Source organism: Primulina eburnea, chromosome 8 (genome assembly GCF_022965805.1).
Source record: "Primulina eburnea isolate SZY01 chromosome 8, ASM2296580v1, whole genome shotgun sequence".
NCBI classification, from domain to species: Eukaryota; Viridiplantae; Streptophyta; class Magnoliopsida; order Lamiales; family Gesneriaceae; genus Primulina; species Primulina eburnea.
This window is the reverse complement of record NC_133108.1, coordinates 2941540-2969098: the sequence shown is the minus strand read 5'-3', so window position 1 is coordinate 2969098 and position 27559 is coordinate 2941540. Positions and strand designations below refer to the sequence as shown.

The 27559-nt window shown below is 35.6% G+C and overlaps 4 protein-coding genes and 1 pseudogene across 18 annotated transcripts; all 5 read right to left on the bottom strand.

The window, feature by feature from the left end:
• Positions 1-2232: 2232 nt before the first annotated feature.
• LOC140838422 (choline-phosphate cytidylyltransferase 2-like) lies at positions 2233-6240 on the bottom strand. The gene is made up of 8 exons (XM_073204715.1): positions 5517-6240; positions 5126-5239; positions 4708-4803; positions 3873-3915; positions 3581-3736; positions 3411-3479; positions 2734-2844; positions 2233-2627 (listed from the first exon to the last, which is right to left on the bottom strand). The coding sequence occupies exons 1-8, from the start codon at positions 5693-5695 to the stop codon at positions 2514-2516; spliced, it is 882 nt and encodes a 293-aa protein (XP_073060816.1). The 5' UTR covers positions 5696-6240; the 3' UTR covers positions 2233-2513.
• A 1062-nt stretch (positions 6241-7302) lies between these two features.
• Positions 7303-7815, bottom strand: LOC140837998 (VQ motif-containing protein 22-like). The gene has a single exon (XM_073204082.1). It carries the CDS (start codon positions 7813-7815, stop codon positions 7303-7305), a length of 513 nt encoding a protein of 170 aa, XP_073060183.1.
• A 3352-nt stretch (positions 7816-11167) lies between these two features.
• Positions 11168-14115, bottom strand: LOC140838421 (glucan endo-1,3-beta-glucosidase 3-like). Its single transcript, XM_073204714.1, has 3 exons — positions 13819-14115; positions 12213-13508; positions 11168-11403 (listed from the first exon to the last, which is right to left on the bottom strand). Exons 1-3 carry the CDS (start codon positions 13883-13885, stop codon positions 11369-11371), a joined length of 1398 nt encoding a protein of 465 aa, XP_073060815.1. The 5' UTR covers positions 13886-14115; the 3' UTR covers positions 11168-11368.
• A 1504-nt stretch (positions 14116-15619) lies between these two features.
• LOC140838419 (protein FAR-RED IMPAIRED RESPONSE 1-like) lies at positions 15620-20594 on the bottom strand. Of its 15 annotated transcripts, none has more exons than XM_073204710.1 (9): positions 20442-20594; positions 19825-19970; positions 16839-18892; positions 16691-16744; positions 16469-16537; positions 16260-16322; positions 16078-16146; positions 15952-15996; positions 15620-15865 (listed from the first exon to the last, which is right to left on the bottom strand). In XM_073204710.1, the coding sequence occupies exons 2-9, from the start codon at positions 19847-19849 to the stop codon at positions 15812-15814; spliced, it is 2433 nt and encodes an 810-aa protein (XP_073060811.1). In that variant the 5' UTR covers positions 19850-19970; positions 20442-20594; the 3' UTR covers positions 15620-15811. The 15 variants fall into 15 exon arrangements, with proteins under 15 accessions (XP_073060811.1, XP_073060809.1, XP_073060808.1 ...); XM_073204708.1 differs by having other exon boundaries at positions 20341-20592; XM_073204707.1 differs by having other exon boundaries at positions 20436-20592.
• A 1194-nt stretch (positions 20595-21788) lies between these two features.
• LOC140838418 (protein FAR-RED ELONGATED HYPOCOTYL 3-like) lies at positions 21789-27316 on the bottom strand (annotated as a pseudogene).
• Between the last annotated feature and the right edge of the window lie 243 nt (positions 27317-27559).

The window sequence follows — 27559 nt, the reverse complement described above, 5'->3', positions numbered from 1 at the left end:
AATGCGGATGAAGGATTTTCCAAAGTAAACCCATATATGTGGGAATCGAACTCATGATCGTGTCATGGTGTTTCATTGTTATCATTAGGTTAAAAGATATTTGACTATGTTTTTGCGATTTTTAGTTTAGGGGACCTAGAGATAACTCACAAAGACTTTGGGAATATAGACATATGAGATGTTGAAGAAATTATCATACACGGATTATAAATCAATTATGTATAGATAACATAACGACTTGTAACTCTAATCATTTATAGAACCTGAGTCAAACGTTAAATTAAACAAAGATGTATGATCAAATAATTAAGAGAATTTGAATCTTTAGGCAAAGATGAGTATGATAAAGAGAATATATATTTATCTATCATGGAATAAAGTGTGAGGGCGAGAAGAGGACCAAATGCCATTAAGTCCAACCATCTTGATTTCAAGAACGATTTGACTTCATAATTCATGCGTACAGAAAATGTGTCAATTAACTACATCATTTTATGGCAAAATTTTTAGTTTTTCAAGATAAGATCTTGAGGTTGATCCATGTTGATTGATAATTGTATGAAGATGATTTACACAAATATATCTAAATCATTATTGTTATACCATATCTATATTGTAACTTTGTTAGATTCAATATTATCTATCACACTATCAAATTGTTAAATTATTTCTTGGTACTTATTTATACTATTTAAATTCATAAAAATAAATTATTAAAATATTATAAAAGAATTAATTAGATCGACAAATCTATTCACATGCACGTTTGCGTGCGTTAATCGCTAGTAATTACCATTTAGTTGTAGTCAATTATCTAACAAATCTCGTATAATTAATTTCTTTAATCTAACTGTTATGACAGAAAGATAATCGAATAGCATTGGGAAAACTCAATCAGAAAATTCCACACCCCTCCCAAACAGAACCTTTCAATTCAGAGTTTTGATGATTTTTAATGATTTTTTTAAATGATAGACTTTTTTGGATTTGATAAATTTTTATTGACTTTTATGGAATCTCACAGATTTATAAACAGATTTATGTGGATTTATGTAGACTTTTTTGCAAGATTTTTATAGACTTTTGTAGATTTTTTTATTATAGAATTTTATAAATTTTGTACTTAACTATAACATGTGATTTTTTATTAATTTCTTTGAACCAATAATTAATTGACATATATAACATATTCAATTTGAAATTATTTTTAATATTTATATTAATAAATAAATTTACTTATTTAAAAGTTAAATCGTTTAATCCTTACATATATATATATATATATATATATATATATGTATATATATATATATATATATATATATATATATATGTGTGTGTGTGTGTGTGTGTGTGTGTGTGTGTGTGTGTGTGGTTTTATATGCATGTTCGTAAATTTTTTAAAATACATCAATTGATTAAAATGTAATCTTATTTTTAAATTGTAATATAAATGTAAAAATAATATTATTTATTATTGTGTGAATATAATTTTGTATAAAAATATCATAGCTTACATATTAATTAAAAATACGAAAATGAATTTAAAAATTCATTGTTGTTACGAAACTATTCAATTATTAAGAATTAAACAACATTTTTCTGATCATCTTTTATTATTATTGAATATCACATTAATTTGTATAAATCATAAATTAAAAATCACAAAATCAATTCTATAATTCAAAATTTTCCCGTGTTATTAAAATAAAAAATTATTAAATGAACAATCAACCAAAAAATGAAAAATTTGAAAAAGAAATATGAAAATATATATAGAGATACACTTCAAAAATTTGAGAGAGTAATAGAAATAGATGAGAGGAGAGAAGATATGAAGATATGTGATGTGAAACGACAGAGAGAGTTAGAAGTTTTAAAAATCCATTCAAATTTTGGGGTGAACCAAATATAATTTTTTACAATTTTAGTTGTACCTTAGGCTTTAATGTTTGTATGTCAATGAATTCCATGGAGTTATTAAAAGTCCATGGAAAATTTGAATACCTGTAGACTTTTATAAAGTTTATAAAAGTCAATGTTGAATACCACTTGACTTTTTAAAACTCCATGAAAGTCTATTTTGAATACCACAAGACTTCTATAGAGTATGCAAAAGTCTTGATTGAATACCTCTAGATTTTTAAAATCTACAAAAGTCATTAAAAGTCAATAAATTTCCCATGTTGAATACACCCCCCTTAAGCTAGCTACTGCATCACCACAAAGCTCAAATGAAATTTAATCCTACATTTGTAACTTTTATTCAAGAAAGAACTCCAAACAACGCTTGCATCTACACGGTTTACTCTATTCAATTCAAGACAACTCAATACTCAGAAGCATTCCAGAGCACTCTTCAAAATAACACATAGCTCGGCTATTCTACGATACCTTACGAAGCCCAAATGGTAACCCGTCGCCAGTCAAACTGTCATGTTGTACTTAAAATGACACCTTCATTTCTTCCCATCACTGTCATAGTGTTCATCATCATCAAAATACTCTGCCTCCTAATCGTCTTGATAATAGTCTTCACTGTCGCTCTCATTGCTATCATAGGGCAAGAAACGCCTTGCCCGTTGTCCTGTTAAGCTCTCTTGAATTCGATCCCTAATGGCCGTTCCCTGAGAAATAAATGTTTGTAATGATACAAGAGAGTTGATGTATCTGAGTTTAGAAACTAGAGAATCTGAATGCCACTCCCAATGAATTGCTAAGACTGCTGCTTACCATTTTATGACAACCTTCTTCAAACATCTCAAGAAATCCGGCAACCCAGCGATCAGCATTTTCAACCCAAACATTGGGATGCATGCCAGCTGTTCTTGCAACAGTTTGTATCTGCCAGATGGAGTTTCGAAAATGTAAACAAGCTGGTTAGCGTTATAAGTGAGCAACAAAGGATAGCTGATAACAATCTAATCATGGATTAGCTATATTCAATGCTTAACCAAATGTGACTTGAAGATAGGGATCAAGACAACCATTAGATAGTAATACAAGCTTTGAGCATTTACAGGGGCATTTGCTATAAAAGGCCCTTGCTTAATGTCTCGGCATTGAAATGGCTCAAGGACGCTTAATTACCAACTGATACATAGGTAGGAGTTGGAGAGGTGGCTTTGGGTGGGTGTAACGGTGGTGGAGACGATTGCGTGGTCATTGGCTATATTCTCCATATTTTTTGCTGCATTTTCTATGTTTATTATCTTCCGTTTTTCAGTGTTTCCCTCTCTTACTTTTTTTTATTAAAAAGTATATATTCAATATTATTGGGGTAAAAAAGTAAACCCGCAGAAAGAATATGCCGTAGGTGTTTGTGATCCAGGGTAGCACATGGATTATAATCAAGTAATGAGGAGACTAATAAGCCAACATTTCCATCACTAGAATACCTTCTCCCCTACCTTTTCTTGATGCTCCTTCACTTTCTCTTGCAGCTTCTTCAGTTTCAAATTCACCCTCAGTCGTTTTTCCTGCACATGTTTGATATAAGAATTTAGCATCAACTGGCAAAATTAAAATATGCCACATTAAAATATGACAAAGCAGAAAAAATATATCTGGATCACCATGCCTTAACATAGCTAACATTAAGCTCCTTTCTTGTATAGCCACGATCCAAATTGCGCATAACATATTGGTTATAATCTTTCACTATTCTCATTATAATGTCTGATGTTGAAATTCCATCAGTCCTTTTAGTCTCTTTAAATCTTCCCACAGCTTTGACCTACAAAGATAGCAGCATAATTTATGATATCCATGTGTCAACAAGATATAAAGAAAAAAGAGAATTTACTAGCACATATGTTAACTTTGGAAATAATGGTTTATTCCAAATATTATAAGGTATAGCAAATGCTTACAAATTCATAAACATCCTTTCCAGCTCCACTTGTATCAGCATAACTGGAAAAGAAGGAAAATCCCACCGCACATAAATGCACAATTTTATGTAGTTTAAATTCATCGAGTTAAACTAAATCTTACCATGCAGTTTGCGGAAGTAATAAACCAATTAACTTTGTTATCAAAAACGTAATTTCTTTGGCTTGATTTTGTCACGGAGCCTTAAACACAAGCAATCAAATTCTTTCCATCTGAAATAAATCTTACTGGTCCAAGTATGAATATCAATCACAGTAAGTCTTAAATTTTGTACCACGTTGGAAATCAACACTTGATTGAGTGTGAATTGTGTTAATAAATGTGGGTTTGCATGGCTTGATGAGAATGACTGTCAAGTAACGAAATAACCATGAAGAAAAGAGATAACTATTGAAGTTCTTTCTGATTTTACAGTGCAAAAATAACTATAATTTGATTATTGAAGTCTCTAATGACTGATCCTTAGGTTCTATCCAGAGAAGTTTGCATCTACATTGAACTTTGCAAGCCGACATTGAAGTAACAAAGCTGTACAAGGTTAATAGACCATTCAGATTTTTTCTTTTTTCCAGTCAAAAGCGCACACAGCTTTTGATGGTTCTTCAAGTGTTGTGGTCATATTGCAGGTGACCAAGATACCTTCCTATGAACTAAGAGCTCTCGAATGATAAATTTGCTATTGTATGTCTAGTAAATTTTGGGTAGTATTGTTGCTCCTCAAACAAAATGTTCACGCTAAACAATGACAAATGAAGAAGAAAGGGGATGTGGACAAACATCTGTTACAAAATGAGCATTGATAAGAAATCTTACGGAAGAGAATCATGAGCCACATAGTCAATTTGGTGCTTGTCGAGGAATTCTTGATTTATCACCCATGGCGCATCAGGGATGACCTCATCAACCCACCTGCCAAAAAGAGGTTGCCAGGTGATAAATCGGCAGATCGTTTTTTATTGAGAAAGGAGGAATTTGAATTATCACAAAGTGAAAATTCGAAAAACACAAGTTCAAGGCATTTGAATTCTTGTAAATCTCTCAAAACTTCCAAAACTTTTCCATTGTTAAAAGACAACTATCATCGCTACTGATTAGAACCTCGGAAAAACATTCATCACAAATCAACTTCACTCGTAAACATTATTGATGTAATCATTGCTGAACTGCATGAGTATAGCTTCAGTAAAAACATAAACTAAAAATTCACAGAAAGGCCAGGGAGGATACCCACTTGCAATGGCGAAGAGACTCATAACGCTCAGCATCGGTCATAACAGTCTTCCCCTTGAACTTATGCGTAATCTCATCATTGCAGCATCCGACAAGCAAATACGTATTGGGGAATCTACATTGATTCAAGTCAAGATATGTCGGCACTTCAAAACTTCGATAACACTTGTAAGTTGCTAAACAAATCACAACTCAAAATAGATCCAAAAAATAAAATAAAAATAATTTTGAAAACGATCAAATCCGGTTCGACGTCAGTAGCACCATATGGACATAAACTAAACAGATTTTGTAATTGCATCCAACTTCGAAGGCAGAAAATACACAAACACAAAAAACAAAACAAAACCAGAAAATTTTATGGTCATTGTGGAAGGAAGTGAATTTCTTACAACTTTTTAGCTTGTTCTAGGGAGCGAGCGTGGCCAAAATGGAAAAGATCGTAGATTCCATCGGCGTATACACGAATGGGGCCATCAGTAGTTGCAAGTGGATCGACGGAGTTGGAGTGCTGGTAACCGATGGCGGTCTTCGTCTGCTCTGCCGCAATTCCAACACCGCACTCCCCCATCGAAACTGTCCCCCGCCCCACTCTCCTTTGCTACCTTTCTTTTATGTTTAACAGCCAAAATATCGAATATTCCCCGACTAATCCGGGCCGGCCCAACCATTTATTTTAAAAAATAAACAACATTAATATTTCCCCCTTTATTATGAATAAATCATAATTTTTTTTAAAAAACATCTCTTTATTTCTTGTCGATTTGGCCATGATTATTGGCACAATTCCGGACTGCGTGAAATGGTTGATTCTTGTTTGCCGAAAGCGGAAGCTTTCTCCGAGTTGTTCTTCCTGTTATTCACTAAGCTGGAATAACATTTACAAAAACTCGGCCACGGAGTTCTTATGTGACTGACTGTTCAGAAGCTAAACAGATATCCCAAACATGCAGCAGCAACTAGTAATATTTTCTGCTCATTCGTCAAATGTACGTAAAGTGGATGCTGAGTTTTTTCTCATCAGAACAAAAAAGTGGTCGTTTTGCGTGATGATGATTGATGAGCAAAGGAGGAAAGTGGGTTGGCGATTGCGTGATGATGATGAATTTGCTCGGTGTCAAAGAAGGTGAGGCCACAGGAATTCTTGAAGCTATATCATGGGTTCGAGTCGAATCTAAATTCAATCTTAACATGATGTCAGAATTCGGGTCAGCGTTATGTGTTGGACTATCCATAACTGAAATACTCATTCTTTTTATAATTGAGTCATTTGTATACTTCACTTCTTAGATATTCATTCTTGTAGTTTTTGGATTTGAGTTATGATTATGTCTCGATTTTAATATTTATTTTAAAAAACAAAAAGTTAATAGTAATATATATATATATATATATATATATATATATATCCACATGACCATCAGTCAACCTAGCTCGCCAAGAAACCTTGAGTTTTCGAATATATAGGATGTCATTTTATTTCAAAAAGTTTAATTGATAGTAGCAATTTAAATAAATGTTTAACATAAAAATCTAATTTTGAATGGTCCACACCTTTAGGTAGATGAGAGGTTGCATAAATTTGCATGTTTCGGGAAAATGCAAGAATTCGAATCTATCATTCCATTCATGGATTATGTAAAAGAATCTATTCTTGAATGAGTGGGTCTCATGAGAGATCCTCTCACTCACGGATCTTAATCTGTGAGATGGATCAACCATACCGATGTTCACAATAAAAAGTAATACTCTTAGCATAAAATGTAATACTTTTTCATGGATGACCCAAATAAAAGATCTGTCTCACAAATACGATCCGTAAGACTGTCTCTCACAAGTTTTTACTTTTTTGAATTCTTATACTAGCAATCGAGATTTCATAATTAAAATTAGGGACGGATACAATAAAACCGTCTTAATTAGAGATAATATTTGGTATTACATCAACAAATATTTATTAGCGATAATTTTAGCGAGGGATGATGATGATATGTTTATAATATGATCACACCAAACATAAAGGGTAAATTATTTGTATTTATTTAGTAACGAGGGCAGATTGCAAATAAAAAGGAAATATTATTTATTGATCAAGAATTTACACCTCAAGCCACCGAAGAGTCATCATTCATCAACACGACACTCAACTCAAGAATATCATTATCCTCTTCTCGTCGATCACATCATGTAGTAGTCGTAATTCCGATGATCTGTAGTGCTAGAGAACCCCGGCGGAGCGTGGGATGAAATGGCCTCGCCGCGGCCCTCCTGCATCCTATTTATCGTGAACACTTGCTGTTGCTGTCCTAGGGGGTGCGAATACTGCATGTGAAACCCAGCGGCGGGATCAGGAGCATGATTAATAGCTGTGGCAGCTTCATCAAGCGCGAACGTTTCGCCGCCACCGGAGGGCTGAGGCGTGGCAGAGAAAGTCGAGATGGAGGGAGCCCCCGTGAATCGCTGCACCATGGACCGGAAGTTGGCGGTGTCTGTGTTGAAAAGGGTGGTAGGGGTCCGCCGCGAGGCCCTCGACCGACGCCGGAGGGGCTTCGATATGCGGCCGTAATTCGGGGCCAAGTTAATATTCCTTGAGTCGGCGAAGGAGGCGTCGGCGGTCGGCTGAGGAAAGATTTGGCTGATGTCGGAAATGTAACTGGTCTGGTATTGCATCCATTCGTTAGGGGTGGACATTATTGTTTCAGCGGTAGTCATATGTGAATTTGGTAAACAACAATAGACTACTCGTTGCTTGATTTATCTATTATATAGACAAAGAAATGAGTTGGTATAAATCGATGTAGAAGTGAAGGCTTGGTCTTATTATATAGCAATAAATTATATTTATGTTTTTATGATTTGTAATTTTTTTATTTTTTGTTATTATTAACCATTTGCGTTTTTTAAAATTTTAATCAATTTTCAGGCAAAAGTTTGTGAGATACGGTCTTACGGATCGTATTTTATGAGACATGTATCTTATTTGGGTCATCCATGAAAAACTATTACTTTTTATGCTAAGAATATTATTTTTTATTGTGCATATTGGTATGATTGACCCGTCTCATAAATAAAGATTCGTGAGACCGTCTTACAAGAGACCTACTCCAATTTTCAATATAGTGCACTTGAAAATAATGATGTAATTTCGAGAAAAATTATTGATATGATATTGGACATAATTTATATATGTTTTTGATGTTATGTTAGTATTTCGATGAAAAATGACTGAATTTGAGAAAAAAATATATAAATCAGTTGAATAAAAATATAAATTGATCGATAAACATTATTAAAAATAAAAAATATGTAAATTATATGATCGTAAAAGTCTCATTTGCTCTATTGTGTATATATATAGTGCAACAAATACAATACATAATGATATAGATAAGACTATGTTATAATGTAATATTATTGAATATCCATCTGTTAATTAAGATAGAATAATTACATTTTAGCATTCAAAAGTGTTGGCGTAATAACGAAAACCATTAGACAGAGCAATCAAAATGTAATATTTGAATCGTTATATGATTTAAAATATTTGAGTTGTACTGTTACAATAAGCTGGAATTTATCCTACAATTATTATTAGGATCAAAGTCTCGGGTTCGATTATAATTGATTGCAATAAGTACAAATATTGAGAAGAAGATTGTTTGGTACAATAATTGTTTCTATTAAGTAGTGTAATCGAAACGTAGTATTTGAACTATTGTATGATTTAAAATTTTGAATTACACCGTACCAACAGTTATAATTTTTGATAAAATGACAAAGTTGATCTTAAAAATATATTATAATTATTCTTTATCATATATATTGAATACTGAGTTATTGATTGAAGTGGTCCACGTCTTTGAAAGTTTGAACGAATCGGATAGGTGCGTTCGTTTTGCACTCTATTTAAATTGTTGTTTATTTATATGTCACAAGTCACAACACGAGACAATGAAATGTAAAATACAATTTCATGAAATCACTTAAAAAAACACGACCTTTGGAAAAAAAAAAACTAGTTAATTAAAATCCAAAAAATTAAAACAATGCAAATTAAGTTGAAAAGCCATAAAATTATTTTATATATAATAAAATAATGCTTATTATACAAGAAAAAAATACCGTAAATAAGTAACACCAGCTCCTTAATTACTAATTATTATTAAATGAGAGATTCATTAAAATTACAATATCAGCAAATTTTATTTTCCATAATACACATTCTCATAATATATTTAATTTTATGAAAAAACAAGATATAACAAATTTCAATATAATTATTTTCATGAATATAACTTTTTTTTTTATATCGTGTTCAATAATATGATTTGACTGGGTTTCGAATTCAAAGTTTTTACTGGTCAAAGCAAAGAATACTTGCAAAGTTTGTGATTGGTCTTCGTCATCAACAATGAAGTTCTAGAAGGTAGTTTGATTTTATTTTAATGTTTTAGGAATATATTTTTAGAAATTTCATTTTATTTAATAAAAATATATTATAGTAATTTTTTATCATATATATATATATATATCTATTATATCTTAATAAAACATTGTTTTTAATCTTCATCTATATTTCTGAATTTTAAATCATAACATCATCCATAACATATAAAATTATTATATAAAAATAATTTAGAATTTTAATTTTAATATAATATCTAAAATTTTTAAAAAAAATATTTAGCATAATTTTAATGTATACTAGCTACTTTGCACACGCAGTGCGTGTATACAGTTTTTTTTTATAATTATCGATGAACTATAGTGAAATTTGACAAATTATCGAGAGTCTAATAAAAACAAATATTAGTATAACATGATGACAAAATCGGAAGAACAAAAAATAGACCAAAACAATATTTTTGTCTCTATTATAGAGATTCTTAATAATAGTTTGGAAAAAAGCCACTAATTATTATTACTACAATTGGTGCATGTACTAACAAATGAAACATGAGGCTACAATAAGGGAGCGAAAAATATCTTCAAACAAAGAATTACGTTAAAAAAAGTTAGAATTATTTCTTGCAAAAACTTGTGTGAAAAGATCTCACGCATCGTATTTTGTGAGACAGATCTTTTATTTAGTTCATCAATGAAAAAATATTATTTTTTATTGTGAATATTGGTAGAGTTGACTCGTCTTACAGATACAGATTCATGAGATCGTCTAACAAAAGACCTATTTTTTTTCTTAAAAAAAAAGAAAGAAATCGTATTGTTTTACCGTGTAGAGCGGAGGAGGAGTGGGCAATTTAACCAAGCAGGGAGACTTTATTGACTTGAGGATGGATGCCAGTGATTTTGATGTGTATAGTAGGAACTAGGAAGCTCCAAACCAACAGTAGATTCCTTCTTCAATAAGTTTTAGGTACGTCTAACACATAACATGATTTATTGATTGTGTTATCGATAACGATTATGAATTTCATCGTAAAAAAATAAAAACCAATACTCGATATTTTAGAAATATCAACATTTTATACAATGACTACAAAATACGATCTTTATGACGGTAGACAATGAAAGCATACGTCACCATTCCACGTGGTGTAGTAGCGTAAACCTTCATTCAAAACATGACTTAAAATTTGACGATGACTCGCTCAAGTCATCTCGTTAATCCTCTCACCGAAAGAGTCATTCTCATAGACTCATTATCATCACAACACAGTCGTTACTTCCCCCCAAGCAAATTAAAGCTAATATAGAAATAAAATAGTCCTACCTTCATCTTCAACACAAAAATTCATACGACACGATATCACAAGTCAATTTTATGATACAAATATTCTATTTAAATCCTATATAAAAATATTACTTAATAGTAAATTTAGACTCACAATCAGATCGTCTTAAAAAAAACATACTCAACCTAGCCTGAAAAGCATTCAAAATAATCGATCGTGTCATTTGACAAGTGAATTGTGGATACTCATTGTCAAAGCTAAGAGGATACTCCCCAACGTTATCCAACACTAAAGCACAAAAGAATATCAAAAGGGATGACTTTTCCCCTTTTAAAAGATTGTGCTGCAAAGATACTAACATCAGACACGAGTATACATTTGCCCGTGTGATTCATTCATAAATAGGTCGATACAGTTTTGGACATACAAGAATCTCTAAAATTAATTAATTAATACATATTGGAATTAGAATATGTCATAACAAAGGATGGGATGATGTTACATTAACTAATTAATACAAAAGATAGGGTTGGCCGCCTCCTCCTGTTTCTTCAGTATCCAGTAGGGAAGTCGCATTTACCATACTCTACAACAATTACATATTATTAAAATAAAAATAAAAATTTGTGTGAGACAATCTCACGGATCGTATTTTATTAAATATCGATAAGATTAACCTATCTCACAAAAAATTTGTATCTAAGATTAATTAAAAAATGTTAAAAAACAAAAAAGAAGACCATGGAGAAATGACTCTTGTGAGCCACCCAATCACGTGCATCCCATATTAGCTGGCGTGCACCAACTTTCCCATCTACTCTGGGGCCCACCCCACCCAAATCTAGTGCGAATGATTTATTATGCATAGCACGGATTATTTCACCCTGCCCGTGTAGGCAGTGCCTGCACGGGAAGGGAACGGCCCGGATCACTCCACATGAGTGATCCGGGCCCACCACCATGTATTAAAAAAAAAAAAAAATTGGCTCGGAAAAATCCGAGCCGTTAGATCTACCCTGCGGGCAGTGCCCGCAGGGGTAGGGTCTACTTTACCAGCACATGTTAGCCACCCCAAACTCTCTTTAACATGCGCCACTTAGTTCCGTGTTATGTTTCTTTGAATTAGTGTATTTTGGTGTAGGTTAGTAAACAAAATACATACCCCAAACCAATTCTTCGTAAGGTCGGATTTAATTTTTCGTTATATTTAGAGAAGTAAGAACGTATATTTTAAATTTAATTTTTATATGTTTGTACATAGTATTTATGTTAATAAAAATAATTTTTTTTTAAATTTAAAATTTAATATATATTATTTCATCATGATTGACAATTTTAACCAAAATAAGAGATTTTGGTATAGAATAAAAGAAGAAATAGAGATGCTATGCTTACTTGGGTGTTGAGTGGAAATGTAAGAGGCCCCACCAAAATAGCAAGTCCCCATGCCACGTCCCTTCTTCTGATAATAACTGTTGAAGGCGTACGACGCGTGAGCCTCGAGTGTGTTAGGATCGAAACACGTGGAACCTGGCTGGATCGGATGGCAATCGGCGCCGCCTTCCCCACAAGCGTAGTCTAGACCCTCCTGCAGCTTGTCTTTGCCGGCATCCATCTTCGCCACGCACCACGTCTCCCCGCTCGCCGTCGAGACTCTCTGCTCGCCGCCTGTACCCGGAGGTCGGATGTCTTTGTAGCTCTTCAGATCTTCCGGCGTGAAGGGAACTTCGTAAACCTTCTTCTCGTTGGGGTAGAACAGGCCGAAGTTCCTCTCCGACGTGGGCCCCACTTTCTTGTTCTCGTTGAAAAGGGCAAACAGGAACACGGTCAGGTTTTCTTTCGGTCGCATTGGAGTCCCGCCGCCGGTGAGAACTCGGCGGACTAGGTTCCCGTTGTACGAGGCGGCGTTCTCTACACTAGCACCGTGCTCGTTTGAGTCGCCTTTGGACGGCCACCCGGTTTCGCTGACAATGATTCCGACGTCGTCGTAATTGAGAGCCGACATGGCCGCGAAGACGGCGTCGATCTGAGCGTCGAAGAGGGTGAAATAGTGCAGGCCGTTGCCAGCGTCCACCACCCCGGGATTCTCCCGGGAGAGGGCGTATTCCAACGGTATGACGTCCGCATTGGACTCGTAAGCGAAGAATGGATACACATTTACCATGAGTTTGGACCCGGTTTTCCTCAGAAACTCCAGCATGGGTTTGAACACCGGTTCGATCAAGTCCGGCCGAAACGTACCGGCGGAGGAAGGGTACGAATTCTGCAGCGCGCTGAGTGCAATGGGAGACGACAGCTTGATGTCTTCATGGAGGTTGTACTTCACCAGTGCGTCGTGAATGTTGTACAGCGCGGGCATCAAGTAGCGAGTGGTGTTGTGAGTGTCGACGAAGACCTCATTCCCGACTGCAATGGCTTCAATGTCAGTGGATGGGTGGTAGGCGGCGACATTACGGAGAACCCACCAAGAGGCGAAAGATTTGCGGCGGGCGGCGGATGAGAGGAGTTCGTTGGGAAGATTGACGGTGATTCTGATACCCGACCCGGACAATGCCTTGAGAACTGCCGGGTCAGTGTCGTACACCTTGACCCTATCCAAACCTTGCGATTTCAGGAGCTGCACCACCTTTGTCGCCGATGGGAGGTCGTTAGCTATCCGGCCATAGTTCACACCAATGGAACCTCCACATTCTGCACATTCAAAACCCGAACAATTTACGGTACAACCCCGAAAAAACTAAGTAAATGCAGCATCCGAATCTTTAAATCAGAATGGATGAAATTAATTCGTTCACAGAATATGCGTGTCCGAAGAAGAAGAAGAACAACAAAAGAGAACAATGCAGCCAAATGAGCATATATTTTTTAGCCATTTGAATCCACAGAACGCAAAAAAAAAAAAAAAAAACTTAAAAATGCATTGCCCAATTCACAGACATAATGCACACACGCATCTGCTGGAAGTAAATGAAAAAGATAGTAACGATAAGAATACAGATACCTGCAATTGAGTGAAGAGAAAAGATTAGTAAGAGGAGATAAACGGGGAAAGCCTCCATGAATTTCATCTCGAACAAGCGAAAGCTCAAATCAGGTCACTCCTTGTTTGGGGGAAATGGAGTGAATTGGGAAAGAAGCTGTTTCGTCTTTAACTATATTATCATATTCTCGAGCTTTTAAATAATTATATTATATAATAATAACCATTGCATGAACTTTTGTCGCCAAAAATACTTCAAGGAAAAATCAAATACAGATTGTTTGTGGCACCATTTGTCTTCCCCGTTCAGATATCTTTCGTAATTTCCAGGTTGCTTATTCGTAGCCGGAGAAGAGACGAGTGCCTTCAATCAGTAAGGAGATCGAGGGAGGGAATGAAATATACATTTCATCTTATGTTATATGCTAAGTAAAATAAGAATCAGTATCAACTAATGTCGTGGTACATGTGTATCGAAGGATACATTTTTTTTGGTTTGACAAATCAGAATAAAAAATGGTGACCCTTTAGTGGTTATTCTTCGGATTCTTACCTAAAAGCAATAAAGATCCAACATTTTGATAACAGATGCCAATTTATGTGTGCGTCAGATTGACGATCGCTTTTTTTATTTTTTTTTGAGAAAAAAATAATAAATGACGACGATCGCTTTTTGGTTGCACTATGCACATTGCACGAGGCATCAGGCCCACCACTAAATTGGGACCCATGTTACCTGACCGTTCACGTCGAGATTCTTTTTTCACAGAGGAGAAAATTCTGTCATATTATATTTATTTAACATTGATAAATGTGAACATGGAGTAGCTGTTGCCCGAGATGTGAGCGACCGTTGTCAGAAGAATTAAAACTCTTGTCACAAATATTACATTCTTAAGTTTGGTCAAATACCTTCACACTCCCCGATAATTAAGAGGGTCTTTCATTTCATTATATATGTGTGTGTGTGTGTGTATATATATATATATATTTGCGCAAAGGGTCTTTCATATTTTAGTAGAATTCGTGTTTCCTACACACTGAAAGATAATCGTTTTAAGTTAAAAAATGAAAAATGGTTGAGTTCAAGTTAATGCACGTTATTTTTACACCTAAGGTCCACGATTTTATGAATAAAGACAATTGGATGTTCGCCCCAAAAATATATATCACACAACGCTGATGGACAGCCACATATGGAAAACGGAAACCAAGCCTTAAATTTGGAGGTGATGGCAAGAAATCCCAGTGAAGACAAGTTGCCAAGGTTATCCTATGTTATGATATGACAAAATTTTCATAGATTAGTACTACTTTCTTTTAAAAAAGGGTTAAGTTTGAAACCTTATTAATGCACAAAATCGCAATTAGATTCCCAAATCCGCCATCCGATCAAACCCATCGACAAACACAGAGAAGGCCTAAACAATAAAGAGCAAAGAGATTATGGTATCCAGATTATATAGACCTTCGAACCTGCAGTGCCGCTGGAATTTGAAGGGAAAATGGAGCTCTGGATGATAGAAAACCTTCTATTGAGATCTCCCTGTCGCCAGATTCTTCACGTTGCTTCAGCCTAAGTGGAACCTGCTAAAAGCATGAAAAATTTCAGCAAATCAATGGGTTAGGGATATACAAACGGTAAGGCAACCATGTCCGGAGCCTAAATTGATTTACAATCTGGAAGGCAACCATGTCCGGAGCCTAAATTCCAAATCTGTCGCCGCCTCTTAATCTTGTCACAAATTTCTTACACTGTTGCGCCGCTAACCAGGTTAAAGCAAGAGTCATCAATCAATTATATGGCAGAAAAGCTGAAGCCAAGATACAAAAACGCTTTCCGTGACTTATTAACAGTTTTATAACAACATTTGAGGGGTCTGCCTTCTACAGTAATTATAGGTGAAGAATCCTAAATCTATCAAGCTTTTGAAACATCTACTACAACCACAATATCCCAGCAAAAATGTAATATCCCGATTGATGGCAAAGGATGTGGCTATTATGCCAGTTCTCAAGCATGTCTAGCATTGCCTTGCAACTGCAACGATCTCACATTATGTTCATCCTGATAATAGATTAAAAATGGAAGTTATCGAGGAGTAAAGTCTATTAAGCAGTGATTTTTTGAGGCACAATATTGCTACAAGTGACCTGCATGCCATAACTGAAACTTTGTTGTCCAAAATCCAGATGACCCTACAAAAATAGAGTGAAAAAGGTAACTCATTGTCTAAGATAATAGACATTGCAAGATTGATACGGAATCCACTAGAATACCAATCCAGGCATGCTTTGTTGAACTCCATAAAAACCATCATGACTGGATGTGATGGGTTTTAACTGTCCCTACGAAACAACCCAGAAAGATGCACACTCCATCAACTTCACATGTAAATAGAATCAAGGTTGTGTAGACTTAAAGGCATCAAATTTTTTATGACAAAGTAAACAAAAAGTACCAGCCCCTGCATTGTCTGTTGGCCAACATAATATGCAGCTTGTGGTGGCTCCATCAGGTTTAACTGATCGACAGAAAAGGTCAAAAATATAATACATCACTCTTTTTTTATATATTCATTCTAAAAAAGTAAGTAGATTCAGAAGCTAGCATCTTTGACCACTAAAATGTTCCTACAATGATATGGTCAGGAACCTCATAAAGGCTTACCAGTCCATGCACGTTATGTTGGGATCCATAGAACCCATTTAGGGACATTCCATCTGAACATAAATTCTCCTGGAGAGGAAAAAATCATATCAGGAAAGCATAGTTCCTTAAATCCCTCTTCACGCATATCAAAGATTACAAATGATTTCAACCTTTTAACAGACATCGTGCAAGTTATGATAAAGCCATGGAAAACTATGACTAAGCTACACTATGGCTCACCACTTGTTGCAAATGGTCTTGGGCTTTAACAATAGCTGTCTTGTCTGTTTGTAACTGAGATATAGACAAGCATTGAATACATCCCATGTAACAAGAAGATGATTGCCAAATGATCATAGATATTGACAGCAAATAAAAAGCTACTCACTTTTCTTCTCTTGTTTGTGGTTTTCTTCTTATTTGCTTTAGTAGAATGGACGAATTGTTTCTCTTCGTCAGCACGATGAAGAGCAACAGAACTACTACTAAGTTCCATGGCATTTCGGTTATTAATATTTACACAGTCCTTCAAGGCTTCAATTAAAGTACGGCAAGCAATACTGTAGTTATCCTCAGACAAAGAACCTTCTTCACCTAATTCAATTGCGCGTTTACAAAGATCATTGTATCTCTGCACCCTATTTTGGATTTTCTCTGTTCCTGCTATTGCTGCTTGCCTGGTTTTTGCATCTTTTGTCCACCTTTTGAGGATATATCTGGATGGGATACTAGAAGGACCACATATCTGGAGGACAATCATTGAATGTCTACAAAGAAAGCCTCTATTTTCAAACATCATACATGAACAAGAAACCTCTGAATTCGCCTCATTCCATGTCACCATAAAATGCTCAACTTTTTCGTAGTCATCTACTCGAAAACTGCTAATTCCTCCATTTTCTTTTTCCTTCTTAGGATGGCAGCCTACAACACCTAAAACTTCAACCTGGAATTTTCTGAATATTGCATGTGTATAAATTGTCGACATCTGTTTTTCCCAAGGAGAAGGTGATTTGAGTGCCGGCTGTTTGTGCCATGTGTCAAAGTCAGACATGTCTTCCTCTTCATACCTACTTTGAAGCATTGCTCCATATTGTCTCACAAACTCTTTCAAATTGATCTTTTTGTGAATGTATCTATCAAAGAAGGAGTTCACACTTTCCGATCGTTGAGATGTGGATAACCCTGCCAAAAAACATTCCCTCAAAAAAGCAGGAACCCACATCTTACGGTCTGCATACAGTGAAATAATCCATTCATTGTTATGTAGTTCAAATCTGCTGATCATTTTCCACCACCTCATATCAAATTCTTCATCTGTCAATGACTTGAATATACACTTACTGAATTTTTTCATCAAATTATCATGATATTTGAGTGCATGAGCAAGAGTTTCAGCCATCCTTTCTAATATATTCCAGAGTGCAAAGCAGTGGCGTGTATATGGGAAAACTTCTTCAATAGCTGATCTCAAGTGGTTATCTTGATCGGTAATTACAACTTTAGGAGCTTGCCCACCCATTGCTTTAACCCATGATTTCATTAACCAGACAAATGTAGGTTTAGTTTCATCAGCTAACAGTGCACTACCAAGCAACATTGGCTGAAAATGATGGTTCACCCCAATGAACAGAACAATAGGCATTTTCTCATTGATTTTCATGTAACTGGTATCAAAGCAGACAACATCATTGAAGTAAATATAATCTTTCCTGCTTTTTCCATCCACCCAAAATAAGTTCCTCAGACGCTGATCTTCATTCAAGTCGATTGCATAGAAGAAAGAAGGATTTTCTTTCTGAATTCTCACAAAATATTCAAGAATGACCTGAGCATCCCCCTCTTCTAATGCCAAGTACCGATCTCTGTCGAACTGGTGATCAAACTCATTCTTGTCAACGCAATAATTACGGCCCCCACCATACTGTCTAGACATCTCAACATACATCATCCTTGTCCTCTCACTAACTGCATGCAAAATGTCTATATTATTCTTGTCAGCTAACTTCACATTCCTATGAATACGAAAATGATATGCTAAGGCAGGCAAAAGCTCGTGATTGTGCTCCTTCATAAATTCGTGAATATACCATTTCCCATCCCGCTTTCTCTTTACATGCATATTAGCCTTACAACCCGTCTTTTTGACACTTGGCCTTCGATTACTACCACTCTCTGATTCTGGTGTGACCCCATATCTTGAGCACGCAAACTTGGCGTCAATAAACTCTTTGGTTTTCTTAGAACGTCGACTGTTTTTAATCGATGTGGTGAATCCCATAGATTTTGCATATTCCTGATAAAATAAATAAGCCGCCTCATGGGATTCAAATTCTATCCCATCATGTTGTTCCAAGTTTTCACCTTCAATCCCTATGTTATCACTTTTAGGACAATCAATCAAATGTCCATCCTTATTTTGAGCACTATCTGCAACATCAACTATACATAAACCGGTCAAACCACCAATAGTTTCCACAAAATCCACCATTTTTGAAACGTATTTCAGGTCTATTAAATCACTGCACGACTCATTGTTCTACTGTAAATTAATCAATCCTGTAGACGGTCAAAAAGAAGAACATGAAAGTGTGAATAAAATCTAAAACATGACAAAAAGAACTCGAATACAGCTAAAATCCGGGCTTCTCTGTATCGACTCAGGATCGTATACCACAAACTATAGGGCATAGGCGACCATAAAATTTAAAATACAATGTACCACCAGCAATTATTATTCTTTCTCAACTTCATCTTGCTTCAAAAGAACCGACAAAAATGCCACATGATTGCCTATGAATTGAATCAATATACTCAAAAATATTCCCATTTTGCAGCTTCTAGACCAAGGTAGCATACTAAGTTCTTTCTCATTCCTGATGCGCCATATGTGGGAATTGGCTAAAAAATATGTACGCGATAAAGCTTTACAGGACATGCATATCAGCAGCCCTGGCAACAAAAGGATATCTAAAAAGTAGGTCGGACAAACAATATGAATCACAACCAAACCAATAGAGACATACAAGGCACCATCCAGGCTCGAAGTCCAAGCTCATGAAACAAACAATGTCACCCACAAACAAAGCAGTAGAGACAAAAAAACCACAATATCCAGTTTCATCAGAGAAGTTCAAGTGCACACCGTCTCTTGGATTGAAAAAACAGCTCCAAAAAACCGCAAAGTATTAAGAAAACTCTAGCATGCATGGAATGAACTAAATGCACATATTAAAATTGAGATCTAGAAATGTTGTTGTCAAGAGAAATGAAAAAACCTGTTAAAGAAGAACTCTCAAAGACATTTTAAGCAAGACAGATAGGTAGAATGAAAGCCTAATGGGGTAATTAATGTTCTGACATATTTTCCATACCGGATACCACCCAGAAGGGGTGCATGTAATTGATGTTTGGCTTAAGCGTCCACAAAATTCAAAATCCAATCCTTTCATCATTCATTGAAACACTTTAAACACCGATTTGGGACTCCACAAGGAATGAAATGCAGAAGATATCATACCTACAACATGAACCAAATATTTTGGAACGTATTTAACAAAAAGAACAGTTAGTAAATAGAGCCCATACAGCAGAGAACATCAAATATTTCAGGATAAACTTTAGAAATATCACAACACATTCACTTCACTTCCAACATCTCTGATTCAATTATTTGACACAGCTTAAATTTTGAATAAACAACACCCAACGCAACCTTCCATGTACAACAAGCTTTCCAAAACCCTGATCAACAACTTAATTTATCTAAGATGAAAAATGACACTCGGTTCACATATACCAGAATTTCAACGAAGAAAAAACCTGAAACGGCAATGATTGAAGGCACAGAGAGTTACTTATTTTTGTCTGGAAAGAGAAACCCAAATTACCCGCCAACCCTCCGTTATTATATTCACTCGGAACCTCTTCACATCCCCACGAGGACTCCGCGAAGTTTTGGGTGAGGATTGAAAGAGATGCTTACCCGCACCTTCAGATTACGCCTTAAATGAGCTGGAAATGGATAAACGATGATGCGGAACCAGCGCCAAGCGAATGAAGAACTGGAAAGAACCCCAAATCCATCGTTCCCACGCGCAACTACGCGTTATTGGATGCAAGGATTTGAAGTTACTATATTTGATTTGTTGGAGACAAATATATGATTAATTTTGACATTTTAAATATATAATTAATTTAATTAGCAAAATAAGTGATTTCAATTTGCAATTAAAAATGATTCCAATTTTATTGTTTTTAAAATTCTTAATCAAGAAATGAATCAGTGCACACCCTACATGGACTTTAAATAATTCTATTTGGAAAAGACAAAAATTTGTGTGAGATGATCTCAAATGTCATATTTTATGAGATAAATATCTTATTTGAGTCATCCATGAAAAATATATTACTTTTTATGCTAAGAGTATTATTTTTTATTGTGAATATCGGTAGGGTTGATCCGTCCCACAGATAAAGATTCGTGAGACCGTCTCACAAGAGACCTACTCGTAAGAAAAATAATAATCACAAAGCTTGATGTAAATATATGAAAACATTATAATATGATGAAAATTGTATTTAAAGCGCCTTTTTTGCAATGATTATAGGTCATTAGGATGAATCAACAAAGGCCTCGGCCCTAGTTCAACTGGTACCAACACTTAGGAATCTAGGTACTTATGTTTGGATGTCCTGAGTTCAAGTGTTGGGGATGACGAAAGAAACTACTTTCCAGTAGTGAGATATTCTATGAGTGGCGGTGTATGGGGCCTATGCTGGACTATTCTAACGACCATGACCATTAATGGTACGTGGGTATGGGCCGAGACATTTGTTGTTTCAGCATGATCATAAAAAAAAATATTGTATATAAATATTGAGATTATTTCAAATATTCTGAATAAAACTTTGGTCAAAAAGTAATTAGTATTATCTTAATTTGTTTTTACAGATATGCGATCTTACCAACTATTTCTAATCATGACCTCTTTAAAAAAATTATTTAGCACTTAATAATCCAATAGATTGATAAATCATAATGATTTATCTAGAAGAGTTCATAAGCTTTGTGACACAAACAATTATTTTTTTTTGGGGGTTGAAAACGTGGATTTATTATCTTGGGGAAAAACAAAATATATCATATTTTTTAATAGTTAAATGAACGATTTGAGCGACAACTTAGGACAAAGAGGCGAAATCACTTCAGAAATTTGCTTAGAATCAACACTAATTCATCTCTCCTAAGCCCAACAGGAACTATACTACCCATCACCTAAACCTGTCTCTGAACTTTTGTTTATTGCATATAAATATACATACATATATTTTTCTGGGTTCACTACTGCATGAGGATACAAGTATATCATGATCAGAGTTAAGAGAATCCGCCATTTTCAGATTCAATCATCCTACTTACATAAAATGGGCTACAGATGGATAGCTACAACACACTTTACAATACGAAACTGTCATTCAGAATTTCCTGCCACCAGACACTGCCCCATTATACGTTTGGTTCATTAAGAGACTTGGAACGCTTTGTTTAGCAGTGAAGAAGATGGTTCTCAAGCATGTCTTTGGGCGTCATCATGCAACTGGGCAGATCTCACATTCGGTTCCTCCTGCAAAGGTTATATATGAATCATCGAACTGCAGATTGATGAGGTAATATGAGAGATTTATGAGCTTTAGTCATCTGGAAAGACTAACCCGAAGACCATAGTTGAAATTTGGAGTGCGGAAGAAATCCATTTGCCCCTAAAAAAGACATCCATGGTAATTTTGTTATATATAGATGCTATTCACCAATAAAATATTAAGAAATATATGTAGGATGATTAAGTACCAATCCGTGCATGGTAGGATAAGTTCCATAATAACCATCATGGGCAGGTGCTATAGAATTCAGCTGGCCCTTCAAAAGAAGTTGACAGGAATTAATTATCCCAAACAAATAATCCTAGTATCAAAACTTATTTTCATATAGGCGAATAAATGACATACCAGTCCCTGGATAGTCTGTTGGTTCCCATAGTAATTATCATGTGACGGAGCCATTAGGTTCAATTGTACCTTCCAAAAGAATTTAAGGCCGTTAGAAATAATGTATGTGAAGATCAATTTGCTGCATGAATTTGACAAAACTGCTTACCATTCCTTGCACCCCTTGTTGCTGCCCAAAAAATCCATCAAGAGTGACCGGCCGTGAACTCAACTTCTCCTGCACAAAAAAGAAACAATTCATAAATAATTATTAAAAAAAGAAGAAGGATGGAGGAAACCACAAAGGCTATCACTATTGTGGAGGTCATTAGTTTCAGAATGCACTTTCTAATTCACACGAAAAGCAAAAACAACTGGCATTCATGGCCTACAAGAACTCCAAAAAAAATTTCCCTGCTTTGCTATACTCTATGCATGGTTTCATATTATTTCTACTTTTAATAGTTATTCAGCCAAGCTTCCTGTAGGCTGATATTCACAACTCATCCAGATTTGATATCCTGCACAACTGAGAAGCAAAGAAACTCAAAATGGCATACCATTTGTCGCAAGCTTTCCGGTGAGCCAACTGTTATAATATCTGGCTCCACATTTACCTGCAACAAAGGTAGTACAGCCTTTCAACCCAATGGAGAACATAAAAAAAACAGAACATATAACTTGATTCACAACAACCTTCCTTTTCTTGGTAGCAGTTTTCCTTTTATTTGTCTTGCTCCCTTGAAAGTCTTCTTCAATGCAGAGAAGACCTGGTGAGACGGATGTGCCAGTTTCTACTAAATTCTTATCTGATTTGTTAAGATTCAAACAATTCTCAAAAGCACCATCAAGTGCACACACGGTCATATCATAACTCTCTTGTGATAACGATGCTTCTTCGCCTAATTTTACAACTCGCTGATAAAGATCATTATACCGCTGCACCCTTGAGTGAACCTGTTCAGATGCATATCCAGTTGAATATCCGCTCCTGACATCCCTAGTCCACCGTTTCAAAATATATTGCGATGGAATAGCAGATATTCCACAAATTTGAAGGACAATCATTGCATGTCTACAAAGAAAACCTTTGAATTCAAATAAGTGGCATATGCACGATACTTCTGATGTCATTTCATTCAAAGTGACAGTGAATTCTTGATTCCTTTCAAAATCTTGAACTTTGAATTTAATGGTTGCATCAACCTTTTCCTCTTTCTTGGGAGCACATGCCACGGCACCCAATACCTCAACTTAAAACTTTTTAAAAACGGCATGGGTATACACCCCAGCCACATGCTTCTCAAATGGTGATGGAGACTTCAAAGCTGGTTGTTTGTTCCACGTGTCAGAATATGCCTTTGCTTCCTCTTCATATCTATCTTGTAGAATCGCCTCGTATTGTTTTACAAACTCTAGCACAGTAGTCTTCTTATGTACGTACTTGTCAAAGAAAGAGTTCACACTCTCCGATCGTTGAACTGCAGACATGCCAGCCAAAATTCCATCTTTCAAAAAGCTTGTCACCAATTTTTACGGTCTTCAAACAATGATTGGAATAGTTCATTTTCTTTTATCCCAAACCTGTCCACCAATTTATGCCACCTCTTCTCAAACTCCTCATCTGTCCCTGATCTATAAATACACTTCTCAAATTTAGATATAAAATTTTCGTTCTATTTAATTATATGATTCAAGGTCTCAGAAACCTTCCCCATTAAGTTCCACAAGCAAAAAACGTGAAGAGAGGAAGCGAATATCTCGGAAACCACCGAATTCAAAACCTTATCATGACTGGTAATCATTATTTTTGGAACTTGATCACCCCTTGCTTTCAACCACGTTTGCATGACCCATGTAAATGTGGCTGCAGTTTCATCTGATATCAAAGCACATCCAAGAAGCATGAACTGATAGTACTGATTGACCCCAATAAACAGAATCAGAGGCATTTTATACTTGCTTCTGATGTAGCTGGTATCGAAAGACACAACGTCACTAAAATAGATATAATCATGCCTGCTTTTTGCATCAACCCATAACATACTCTTCAGGTGTTGGTCTTCACCAACATCTACTGCATAAAAGAAATTGGAATTCTGACATTGCATCTGGACAAAAAACTCAAGCATAATATTCACCTCTTCTGCATCAATTGTCATATTCCTATTCTTCTCAAATGAGCTTCTGGAGTCATGTTTTTGACCAACCACACTTTTATATTCAGCAAACTGCCTGGCCATTGCAGCATACATCCTTCTAGTTTGTTCGCTCACAGCTTGGGCAGGTAATAATTCGTGGTTGTGCTGTTTCTGAAATCTATGTATTATCCATTTGCCATCCTGCCTTCCCTTCACATGCATGCTTGCCTTGCAATCTGTCTTTGCACATGCTCGCCTACCTGTGGCAATATCTGGGTCTTGCTTGCTTCCTTGTCTACTGCGTGGCCGGTTTAAAGATTTCTCATATTCACGTTTTGTTCCATATCTAGAGCATGCAAATTTTGCATCAATGAATTCCCTTGATGGCTTTGAACGACGGTTATTCTGAATTGCGGTATTGAATCCCACGGACCTGGAATATTCCTGATAGAAAGCATAAGCATCTCCATGTGATCCAAATTCCATATCAGGAAGAGGCTCGAGAATTGTCAAATCTTTATAATCTATATCGTGTAGGGGGAATTTATGTCCTCCTCGTCTTCAATATGCAACTTTTCCTCAACATCCACAATACTTCCACCAACTCCATCTAAATTGAGGGGTTTCTCATCTCCATCGAGCATATTAACAATTCCATCACGCTCTTCTTTATCAGTTCCTCCAGAAGGTAACCTAAGATCTGTATACATGGCAACAACTTGTTACAATTCAAGTTTTCCAGTGGCCACCTAAAAAAAGGACATGTCAGTGACAAATTCCAAAAAAATTATAAAGTATGCACTCAGGTGTTTATAAACTTCTTCATCAAATGCAACCAATGTGAAGAAAGCTAGGATAGATTTCCCATTATCAAAACACTTTAGAAAATCTTAAAAGACAATCAATTATGAGTCCCGGGGAACAGTACAAAAGACTATTGAAAACTGAATTTAATGACTTCTACACTGAAGCACTGGAAATCTCAAGATTCCCTGGAAAAATATTGTATCCTCCTATGATTTGCATGACAAAAATCTATTATTGCAGCTGATAATTGAACTAGTAAACTTTGACCATGTAAACATGAAATGAGTATATATCAGATTTCTATTAACACCCAAACATTGGAAATTTCAGTTTCACCAAGCTAGATCTCCAGCCCAATAAATTACTTGTGTGCCATGCAAAACTACTAGAAGCCAGTGATTTTTTTAGCATATGCAAAATCAAACATATGCTACGCTGGATAGCCTCAACTTTGGTGCCAAAAAAAATTATACATGTGTCAATCTCATATACCATTCAGTTTTTACAGCACATTCAGATCCTCTTATTTCCCCAACAAATTGGATTTATAAAAACAAAAGAAGACCTTTTGGAGTATTGTCATGACTATAGGCTATCCTGATCTTGCGCTCCTTTATAGGGTCTTTTCCCTCACGGGCTTTCCACATATGCCATACTCATAGTATTATCTCACCCCTGGCAGTGGTCATTACAAGTATACTATTAAAATTCATTATCTATCAGGGACGCCTAGATGGGACCACCAGAACAGGGCACAGGCAGCAAATATTTGCCATGAAGGCTGTAAATATCTCCCATATCGGCCATGGCGTATACTCTTAAAACCCTTTATCTATCACGGAGGCCTGAATAGGACCATGAGAAGGGGGCATAGACAGCAAACATTTGCCATGAAGACTGTCATTAGCTCCCATAACTACCAGTTACTGTCTTACTGATCTCGCCATTCCAAAAAAATGCCTGATCAGCAAAGGGGAAAAATTATAATCTTCTTTACTTTAACTCTCCAATATGTTCCCCTTACCTACCACTCATATCGCAACGTGACTCGCCCACGTAATACATTCACATGCATTTTACCAATCTCAAACTTCTCCTGCATGGCATAGGTAGCCATTTTCATCTTCCCGACCAATCCGAACACAAAACGTTGACAACACCATTTGTGCTCATAGCTAAGTAGATTATGACGGCCCTAACTTCAGCTCCATAAGTCACCAAGCTATTTCAAATTCGAAATAATTCAAGGTAGAATGGTCAACTGCAGCTGACCTTCCTCAATGGAATGGAATTGAATCCGAATCCAAATCCAAATCCAAATCAGAATCAGAATCAGAAAAAGCAAAAGTGACAACCTTTCTTGAAATACAAAACCCGTCATGGCATTTTCCAGCCATTGATTAAAATGTCGAGCATTCCACGACAATTACAGTTTAACGAAACATAAAGTTCAAAACTACAGCTTTCCACACGAAGTTCAAAAGAAACCTTTCCGGTCCTTTTTTTCCCCCAATCAAAATTTGAAGAGACTCCTGCTAAATAGCTGACAATTAGAATCGCAGCTACCAAAAAATAAAAAATTAATAAAATATTGATTCCCAAATTGTCCGGTGATACACCAACGCTAACGTAGAGAAAACTACAACTCCAAAACATAGCAAAACGGCAAAATTCGTTGCAGACAGACTATCATCGTCGATCACTTGGCTATGGTACTGGCGAAAAATTCTAGTTAAAACAAACGAAAAACGACTAATAGGCCGGGGGTGGCGGGAGGATGGCCATACCTGTAATTTTGTTTTTCTGTAAATTTTTTCGATCTTCAGATCTGCAAATCCACGCGAGGGTTGGGCGAGTGGACGAGTACTCTTCCCCCAAATCTATTGGACTCTTTAGGGTTTCCGATATTTCAATCGCTTAAACAATTTTCATCTCGCGCGTGACTCTCTGTTAAAGAGTTAATAATTATGATTAACTACAATTATTGTAAATAATAATTTTCAAATATTATTTTATTTTTATTATTATTGGAGAATATGCATAAACTATATTAAATATGTCATAATCTATACTAAAACTCATATTTTTATTTTGAATTATATAATTAGTATTAACAATATTTAGATATAAGATACATTTATTCGTCAGTGGTTTGATTTGAACTCGAACTTTA

Excerpts from the sequence above, each read along its gene's own strand:
- LOC140838422 (XM_073204715.1), bottom strand. The coding sequence starts at position 5,695 with ATGGGGGAGTGCGGTGTTGGAATTGCGGCAGAGCAGACGAAGACCGCC. Across the intron at positions 3,737-3,872 it reads GAAAGGATGTTTATGAATTT|GTCAAAGCTGTGGGAAGATT; the intron begins GTAAGCATTTGC and ends CTATCTTTGTAG. Across the intron at positions 3,480-3,580 it reads TTAATGTTAGCTATGTTAAG|GAAAAACGACTGAGGGTGAA; the intron begins GCATGGTGATCC and ends AAACATGTGCAG.
- LOC140837998 (XM_073204082.1), bottom strand. The coding sequence starts at position 7,815 with ATGTCCACCCCTAACGAATGGATGCAATACCAGACCAGTTACATTTCC.
- LOC140838421 (XM_073204714.1), bottom strand. The coding sequence starts at position 13,885 with ATGAAATTCATGGAGGCTTTCCCCGTTTATCTCCTCTTACTAATCTTT. Across the intron at positions 13,509-13,818 it reads TTCTCTTCACTCAATTGCAG|AATGTGGAGGTTCCATTGGT; the intron begins GTATCTGTATTC and ends TTGAATGTGCAG. Across the intron at positions 11,404-12,212 it reads CATTTCCACTCAACACCCAA|AGTATGGTAAATGCGACTTC; the intron begins GTAAGCATAGCA and ends TAATTGTTGTAG.
- LOC140838419 (XM_073204703.1), bottom strand. The coding sequence starts at position 18,941 with ATGGTGGATTTTGTGGAAACTATTGGTGGTTTGACCGGTTTATGTATA. Across the intron at positions 16,323-16,468 it reads AACATAACGTGCATGGACTG|TTAAACCTGATGGAGCCACC; the intron begins GTAAGCCTTTAT and ends TCTGTCGATCAG. Across the intron at positions 16,147-16,259 it reads AACAGACAATGCAGGGGCTG|GGACAGTTAAAACCCATCAC; the intron begins GTACTTTTTGTT and ends GTTGTTTCGTAG.